We start from the raw sequence: 9,159 nt of genomic DNA, 5'->3' as shown, positions 1-9,159 counted from the left end.
CAGCAGAGATTTAGATTTCAGCAACTTAATTCCCTAGATTTATACAGGAATAAGTAGGATATTTCCTGTAGCTGTGTTTCTGGGCTGCCATGGCTCTGTGCCTGAAGAGAGACCCGGGATCCCACAGCTGTTCTGCTCCCAGGTGAGCCCTTTGCTTGTTTCAATATGTACATAAAGAAAACTCCCTAATTCAGTTAAAGAGAAAGAAAAGACCTACAAAGCAATAAAGAAGAAAGAACAAAATTAGAAAACAACCATTGCCTCTACTGACATAAAAAGCAGCAAGAGAAAAACTGCCAGCAGAGGTCCTGTTCAAAAAAAGGGACAAAGGAAGAAAATGGGAATGCAGAAGGAAAAGGTACATGGGGAAAAAAAAGTGATTGATTCAAGAAGGAAGACAAAATTAGGAACCTCTATGTAAAGCCAGGGCAGGCAAAGACCTAAGAAGCAGGGAAATAGAGCCCAGAGGTATGGCTATATAGAAGTTATCAGAGAAGGCAAGTGGTCTGAACCAATAAATTTAAGATCATTAAGAACAATAAGACTTACATGAGAACTTAAGCCAAAGAACATCCAAAAGTAAGTTAACATTCTGGAAGATGCTACTCTTTGAAAAAAAAAAAAAAAATCTGTGTAAGTCTGCTTGGTAGAGCTCTACTCTCCCAGACCTTTGCCCACAGTTCTTCAGCAACGTGTTCTGCTCCTGTCTACAAATATCTGCAAATCTCACTGCTCTGGGAAGATAACATCCTACCACCAATTCTAGCTGCCAAATTTATTGAAGTTGCAGAGGACAATGTTGTGTATTTAGATTTCTAGCTCTGATGAAGATAGATGTTGTCAAGATTTTACAATACTGTCATAGTTGTGTGTTTAATTTAATTTGGTAAAACACTGGAGAATTATACACAGAAAACTACAGTAAAAGAAAAACACTGCAATCTGGACTTCAGGTGATCAGCTTCTAAACTGGAAGATTCTATTTCTAAACTGGAAGATTCTATTTCTTCTATATAGAATCTGTGCAGATGCCAACTGGATGTATGAAGTTTTTATTCACATTCTTTTAAATGTAGTCTAGTAGGTGGAATGAACACAAAGCAAATTCACATACTGTATCACTGCAGCAGTCAACAAAAATCTATACAACCTTTTTTAAAGCAACACCTGATACCTCGAATGTATGATTTGGGTGGGGTGGCACTACTGTAAGTAAAGTGGTCCAATACAGATGTATCTCGGGAAAAACAGAGTAACACCTGTAGAAAAGACAGTACGTAAAAATCAGCTGACTTACTGGATCAACAAAGCAATGTCGAACAGATTTAAGGACCTGCCTTAATTAGCGCCTATTAGATGCTCCTGAAGAGGGCTAATATGGTTGGAAGCAATTTCATTTACTTTCCTGCTCAAGTTTCCAGGCTCACTTTGAACTTTCTATGATTTTACCTTCACATTCATTTGTTGTCAGTAAAACATCCCCATTCTCCAACCCTCCTCTTTGTCTCTCAGCATGGGTTTATACCCTTCTGTTACACCGTTAGTGACTGTGCATGCAACTGGCTGCTTTGATGGCTATTAGGTTATTTTTCTATTACTACAACTTGGGACAGTCGTAGTAAGTGAATAAGCAAACAAAACATTTACATTTTCGCACGTATGCAGTTCCAGAACGCTGATCCTTACATTCACTTTCATTCCCAGGAGCTTTATAGAATGCTTGCCTGATATCCAGGTTTTTTTCAAAAAGCACAGCAAGATTATAATGATCACCTCGTATCCATAAGTTCCGAAATGCACATTGTATTTTGTAAAATATATTTGTATTTTTTATTGTTTACATAAATACCTAGTATTCACAGCAATTGAGTATAAAATTAAATACTAAAAGAATTCCTGGAAAAAAATAACAATAAAGAATCTCATCCTATATGCTGTTGTGAAAAATGTAATAATTAGTATTGTACTTGAAAACTTTCATGTTTTCATGCAATGAAAGATTGCACTATCAAGAATGTACACAAGAGGGCAGAAGTAAGACAGACTTCAACTTGCCTATATTAAACCCTCTCTTGCTCTTGTATGTTTTAAGAGTTTGTTTATTTGTTTTAACTGCAGCCGAGGTGTAAAAGGTGGAAATGTTTTAGATTATGTTTCATTACGTAATTTATTGCGAATAAAAATGAATGATTTTTCCTTCAACTAATTATTTCAAAACATTTTCCAGATATCAGCATTTGTCAAAAGGAAATATGCAAAATTGAAACACTGTGACATCTGAACATCATTGCTTTTTTAATTTTTCATGGAAAGCAGGTCACATTGTGAGACTTTTTCCTTTTTTGAACCTCAAAACTATTTCTCAGATACAAACACCTTTAAAAAAATAAATAGCTTTTTATCTCAAACAGTTTAAGATAAATATTATTTTAGGCGCAATACACATTTTAATAGCTGCCAAAATATAGCTGACAATAACAATACACAGGCAAATGTAGTTCTCTGTATATGTTAACTGAGGTCAAATAAAAAGAAACGAATCTAAAAAGGACATAAATTATGTTCTCTCATAGGGGAAAGAATGTAACCTTAATTTGAGGCCCCCTTTTTTAGGACTACAGTGTCCAGTACCAGTATCTGGAAGTCTTTAAATTAGGACTATAAAGTGCTGGGTGAGGTTCTTTGCATATATTTATTATGCAGGATGTAAGACTAAAGTATTCAGATTGAACCTATGGCCTGAAATAATGAATTTACAAATTTAATAATTTATGTATTATTTTTCTCACAAAAATGACAATGCTAAAGCAAACAATGGCACAAATCCCTTAAGTACAGAAATGTTTGGCAAACTATTGGATATTTATAATCAAAACTGAAAAGAAAGCCACTGAACTCAAAGAAGTGAGAAAAAGAAAAAAACAAAGCCAAACCTTTTATCAAAAAGAAATTGCTATATTGAGTAACTGTATTCTATTTCAACAGTTATAAAGAAGTAATAAACACATGTAAACTTTGGGATTGAGAAAGCAAAGATATTAAAGGAAATAAATTACATCATTTCACAGTGTTCTCCCCAAAAAGGATTGCACACTACTATAGGGCTACCAATAATCCAAACAAATGCCCTCGTTGTTATTTTACACCCAAATTTTCTGGTTTTGATGGATGCTTCATCTGGTAAGTAATACACAGACAAATGCCACACTATGCTCAATGAGTTGGAAAACTTAGAGGCAGTAACTAGCCATAAACCACCCCCGCCCCCCAAATGCAGTACAAACAGAAGTAATTTATCTGGTTTAGACTAACATTTTCATTACCTATTTTATTTAGCCAATATTTTTATTGGCTAAATCCAGTTATCATATTAAATTAATAAATAATATTCCATATCAGAGTGACCCATACTGCAAAATTTTTCCAGGGGGTGCAGAACAAAATCATTTGGCAGCAAAGCATTTGGAAATTAGGTTGGAAGAGAAAATCATCAAGGAAAACAGTAACTTTCTTCTAGAAAAGAGTCTGAAGAATACCACAAATTACTGAACAAAACTAGAGCAACTAGCAATTAGAAATTTGAGATATTCTTTGCCTCAAAGCCTTGCAGTAAAACTAGGCACTTCATTTTTCAAAGATTTTTTATGACTCTCCTTCAATTTACTAAGGATATTTTAGTCCTTTTTATGATTTACACTCTGCAATCATTCTTTTAGTTAACAGATTTATATAAAAAATTAAAATATTCAACTGTGGTATATACTGAGAATGATGAACAAAATCTGTTTCTGGTGGTCTTGAAACAAATGATTATACTGTATACTAATTCATATTCCTTCATAGATTATAATCCGGTGTCGACTGGAACTGTCAGTTTATGACTAATTAATATGCCTTAGTAGTCTATAAAATGAATTAAGTAGAAATAAGAATGAGATTTTCACATTCCATGATGAAAAGATAGTGTTACAATAATGAAGATAATCTTTGACCCTTAAATCAATAAAAATTTCTACATGTAAATGTTTTAGTGAATAAATATAAATGTTTGAGGTGTTATTATGTCGTCACTTTTCAAATTTTAATTCAGAAACAAATTCAGATACAGATCTTAATATTGGAACTATATTTAAGTAAAAAAGGCTATAATTTTATGAGGTTATAATTTTAAGTATTCATGTTTAAATGCTTATTACACTAAAACATTATATGTAGATATAACTGAATAATATGCTTAAAGAGTAACACATATTTTTATACCTATATGGAATAAGCAGCACTTAGGACAGTTTCTTGCTTGGTTAAACTACTAGCAGTTTTACATATTACCATCAAAGAAGAAATAATTCAGTTTCACATAGCTCTAAAAAAAAAAAAAATTAAGCAAGCTGAACTTAACAGATGTGACTAATGAAACTGAAAGCACTGTGGTAATGGTTAAGTTTGCTGCATGACATTTATGTTGACACTGCAATCAACTACACATTAGGAAATTCATAAATGATCTCCTTCTATCTAAGGGCATCTGACAGGCAGCAATGAAGATAATTCTTCATAAATTAGCTGGGTTCCCCATTGCTAGAGACAGCTTTGGAATGGGAACAATCCTAAAAGTAACCATTTATATCACTACCTTAACTCAGAATCAATGTCTTCAACTTAAAACATGTCAATACAGCACCTTTTACGCTTATTGCAGTAGGTCACTGCAAAGCAATTATTATTTTTTTTTTTAAACTGGAACCCTGAATATATTTTTCAAGTCTTAATTTTTGCTATGCCACAGCTGTTAATGATTTTATTATTGCAAAGCTGGAAAGGGGAAGAAGATGACTGACTTCCTATTTTCTGTCTTACTGCTCTGGAAAGACATTGAGTAGGGTCCTTCAGACTAGGATTTTTAGAAACCTGTCCTGCTTAATCTGTTTAAATGTACAAGATTAATTTACAGTATTCTTATAATTTACAGTATTCAGAAGGAAAAGTATACCTAACGCAGCAAGCAGACACTGTCTAGGGTCCCACTGTTGCCTACACATGAAACACAAAGGCAGTCCTTACTCCAATGATACAATCCCACAGGAGTACACTTTCTAGCTTTTCTAAGAAAAAAGTATTTACATACTTGGTATAAATAATCCTCAAATACAAAATAGTAGTCATCATTGCTTGCAGTCAGCTTTACATCCTGTAATCAAAAAATAAGCAGTTGGAAGCCAAAAGTCTTTTGAGACTCCTGCAGAAGTCAAAACAGTAGTAAAAGACAGTTCACCACTGAATCACAAAAAAGCTGTCGCTAAGCATATACTCCATATTTTAAAAATAAAAAATGCTATATTAAGTTGATGATTAGAATATTCAGAGTTGAAACTTAGAATGGAAGCACTTTATCCCAGGTGCTTTATTCCTCGCAAAACCAGTTATTCTTTCAAATAAAGTTATCGTTTCTTTATAACTTAACGGCTAACTCAAACAAATGTCTTGCACAAGAGCCAACACAGGCAGAAGGAGAGAGTTTAAATAATAAATTCACATTAATTACTTTTACACTCCTTAAAACCAAATGACCTAACATTTTATTTGTTAAAAACCCGAGATAGTGGTGTGATAAGTACATAAATCACTTAATCACTGTTTAGCGAATCACTTACTTTGTAAATGAGGCTGTCCACTAAAAGGTCATGCTGAATCACATTTGACTTAAGCTGTTCATAATACAAGATATCCTAGAATTAAAAATATTAACATAATCAGTCTGAGACACAACTTTAATTTATATTTAAACTAACAAAGCCAATTTTTAACAAAAAAAAAAAAAAATCAAGAAAAATCATAAGCATGTCTTCAGCTGAAAAGCCCACTGCATAAGTTATGCAGCATCCTATCACTGTTTGTTCCAGCTTGAACCCTAAGAAATAAGGTAGATACTTGAGACTTTATGAAATGACCTTCCCTACAGATAACTAATAAAGTGGCAATGAAGGAACTCATTCAAACTAAAGGTCTGTATCTTCCAACCTTTAAGTCTCAACAGCTAAAACTTTTTCAATGCTCAAAATCATTATGGTCTTTTTCTTTGTTACCCTCCATTTTCATGCACCTCTCTGTGCATACAATTTGTCATATCTTCTAGCATAGTGAATTACTGCAAATATTTGATATTAATCTGATATGAATCTCTAAATGGTATACATTTGTGAAAAGATGAAATGATAAATAAAAAATTTTGAAGGATACAAAGAACTTGGACCTTTTTTTAAACTCCAAATATTTTCTGAGTGTCTACTGCACATACACAGGGGTGAAACGATGGGCAAGTATCGAGAACAAACACTTCTCTGCTTTTGATTATTTTATCTCTTTCTTCTGATAAAGAGCTTGCAAAGGAAACAAAAAATTAAATATTGCACTATCATAACGTAATCCTAAATCCTTAAATACCTCTCTGTCATTATGCCTACAACTGAATAACACAGTTTCAGTCTGAATACCACAGTTTCAAAAGGATTTGGAATAAATGTATAAACTAAATCAGCAGTCCCAGTGCTCCTTCCCACTTCACAAAACTATTTTGACTTCAGTGTGTCTCTACAGGCACCACACAAATGCTTGTTTATTCCAAGTTTTACATAATATTTACTACCAATTTCTTTGCATAAAAAGGTAAGTCTGGAGCAAGGATTTAAAGAAAAAATAGGAAGTAAGATGAAGTTTTGAGAGGGCAAGAATGGGAAAAAAAGTGAATAAAAGGCTGGGGAACATTGTATCTGCTCCTTGTATTAATCCGAAACTGAGAAGTGGTTAATATTATACACTTCTACATTATTAGAATTAATACATTATTAGACTGTTCAGTCGAAATGAGGACAAAAAGCTGTATTTATTAAGCACTGATTACTAATACTGGGAATATATTTACATTTTTCTTTCCAAGAATAAAAAGGGCAGGTAAAAATAGTACACCATTTCTCTCCAAAGGATCAGACACAAATAGTTACTACATGTAAATTAATTGCAGTATAAATGTATCACTCTCTTCTTAAGAGCTACAGAGAACTACCATAGCATTCAAGGCACAATTTTAAAGCATCAATACTGTAGTCTAATTAAGAGTAACACTGCCAAGTGAATAATGTCTGAAGTTTTTTTCATCATCTCAAATGACTGTATATATTTAAAAAGGAGCTAATAAAAAAACCCTCCTCCTCTTTTTCATGCTAAGCAGATTGCATGATATAACTGTTTCTGTTTTACATGGAAGCACTCCTGCCAAGAAATGGTACAGGGAAACTCATGGCTACAAAGGTACTAGGTAATGCAACATCCAGTCTATTGCAACTTGGAAAAGAGATTCTAGTAACCTCATGGTTTGCTGTTATAATTTCCTCATTTTTAGTCCTCTAGAATTGCCTTGAACAATTGCTAAATGGTGCTTGGAAGTGGGAGAAGAAAGTGGTAAGAAGGCAGAGAGTAATCTTTTGCTACGCACATACAGAGCACACCTCAAATTTATATGCAGAAACAAGTTTTCTTCTTAAAATACAGAGGTATTTCACTTGAGGTCACATGGTGGCTCCAAGCCACAAGTTAACTTTATCAATAGTTTAGTATTTTGTACTAACCTTTTTCTTCCTGAATTAGGAAACTAGTTTATTAGGATTTACATTTGCTTTCAAGATTCCATTTTCCTGTAATTTTTAAAATTATTGTAAAATCAGAACTAAAAATTGATCACTTAAGTACATGGTCCATTCATCTTAACAGTCAGAATAACATGGTTTTAAGTTGAATTGCTGCTTTTTTATTCACACTCGGCATACGCTTAGTGATTTGGCATGCAAGGAATTACTTCAGTCAATGTATGAAGAACAGATTTCTGTACAAGAAATAATATTCATAAATTATGCTCTACTGTACTGACGTCATGAGTTTAGAGTGCTAGTGTCAGCACAGTTTTGTTGATGGCATCATACTGAACTATGATTGTTAAATTATTAATTTCTAAAATATTTACTAGCTTCCTATGTCTTAATTCAACTGCATTATTAATTAAAGTGTAAAGAATCATGTTAACTGCAATTGTGTATAACTTATGGTATAGTATAGCCAGTAAAAAGTATCTTCCACAGAAAAAACATAGAAAACCCACTGAAATAAATCTAAATTATATAGGTTTAATCAGAACAGAGTATTTTATATTTGTTAATCCAGAACTCTATATGTATTTAAAGCATTTTGTAAAATTTATTTTTGTTTTAGCAAACAAACAAACAAAAAAAAAGCTGAAATGTAGAAACTTTCCATTTCCCCCCCTTCAGACTGGTGTACAGATTTAAGAAAAACAATCTACTTATTAGACTATAAGGCAAATATTGCCCGAGTTAGAACAGAGATTTGAATCACTCAGCCTTAACCAACAGGATGTACAAGTTCCGAAATATATATCCTTCCCAATTTTCCTCCTTATTTTGTTTTAATTGGTGTAAATATTTCAAGCAGTTAAAAAAGTGGTAAGAATAAGCAACCTGATATTTAGGGCACTGTCTTTTAAAGAGAGAACAAGTGTGCTCAGATTCTTCAGCAGTTCTCAGAAATGGAATGGAAATACTTTCTAATTTAGTTGAATACTTTCTTCAGTATAATTTTAAATAAAAAGAGCACATAGTTTATCACCTTTTCTTTTTAAAATAAATGATAGTTTCTTCTTTGCTCTTACAAAAACCCACTAGGCCAACGTGCTCATTTCTCAGCAAATAAAACGCCATTTGCTGTCACTATTATGATTTCAGCATCAACTAAAATTTCAAACACAACTCAAAACTCTACCCTGAAAAATGAATAGCAAATTTACATTGCAAATATTAGCAGAGTAAACCAGTACTTAAATATTTTAACAGCTAAATAGTTTAGTAAAAAGACCAGAAGGCCAAGCTGTCCACCTGAACTAGAACACGCGAGAAATAGTTTGGGAAACAAACTAGAAATTATTAAAAAGGGAATTGCAATGCAAAAACAACCATAACCATTCTAGGAATAATGGCTTTAACTCATTACTTGTCATTTACTTTCTCTTACATTGTCATTGTTGTGAAGCAAAATGAAAACAGGGCTTGGGAATCGCACTGGGTTTTTTAGACATAACTTGACCACAAGTAGATC

At 32.9% G+C, this 9,159-nt stretch overlaps 1 protein-coding gene across 1 annotated transcript in view; it reads right to left on the bottom strand.

The window, feature by feature from the left end:
• Positions 1-9,159, bottom strand: part of TBC1D19 (TBC1 domain family member 19) — a gene marked incomplete at its 5' end in the record, with an annotated part of 44,080 nt that overhangs the window by 9,033 nt on the left and 25,888 nt on the right. Inside the window, 3 exons of the mRNA XM_010162154.1 lie at positions 1,175-1,259; positions 5,126-5,188; positions 5,652-5,726. Coding sequence (XP_010160456.1) covers positions 1,175-1,259; positions 5,126-5,188; positions 5,652-5,726 — 223 coding nt within the window. The remainder of the gene's footprint in view (positions 1-1,174; positions 1,260-5,125; positions 5,189-5,651; positions 5,727-9,159) is intronic.

The sequence above is a fragment of the Antrostomus carolinensis genome, unplaced genomic scaffold (genome assembly GCF_000700745.2).
Source record: "Antrostomus carolinensis isolate BGI_N321 unplaced genomic scaffold, ASM70074v2 scaffold5892, whole genome shotgun sequence".
NCBI classification, from domain to species: Eukaryota; Metazoa; Chordata; class Aves; order Caprimulgiformes; family Caprimulgidae; genus Antrostomus; species Antrostomus carolinensis.
The sequence above is the reverse complement of the archived record's forward strand: the minus strand, read 5'-3'. Positions and strand labels throughout refer to the sequence as shown.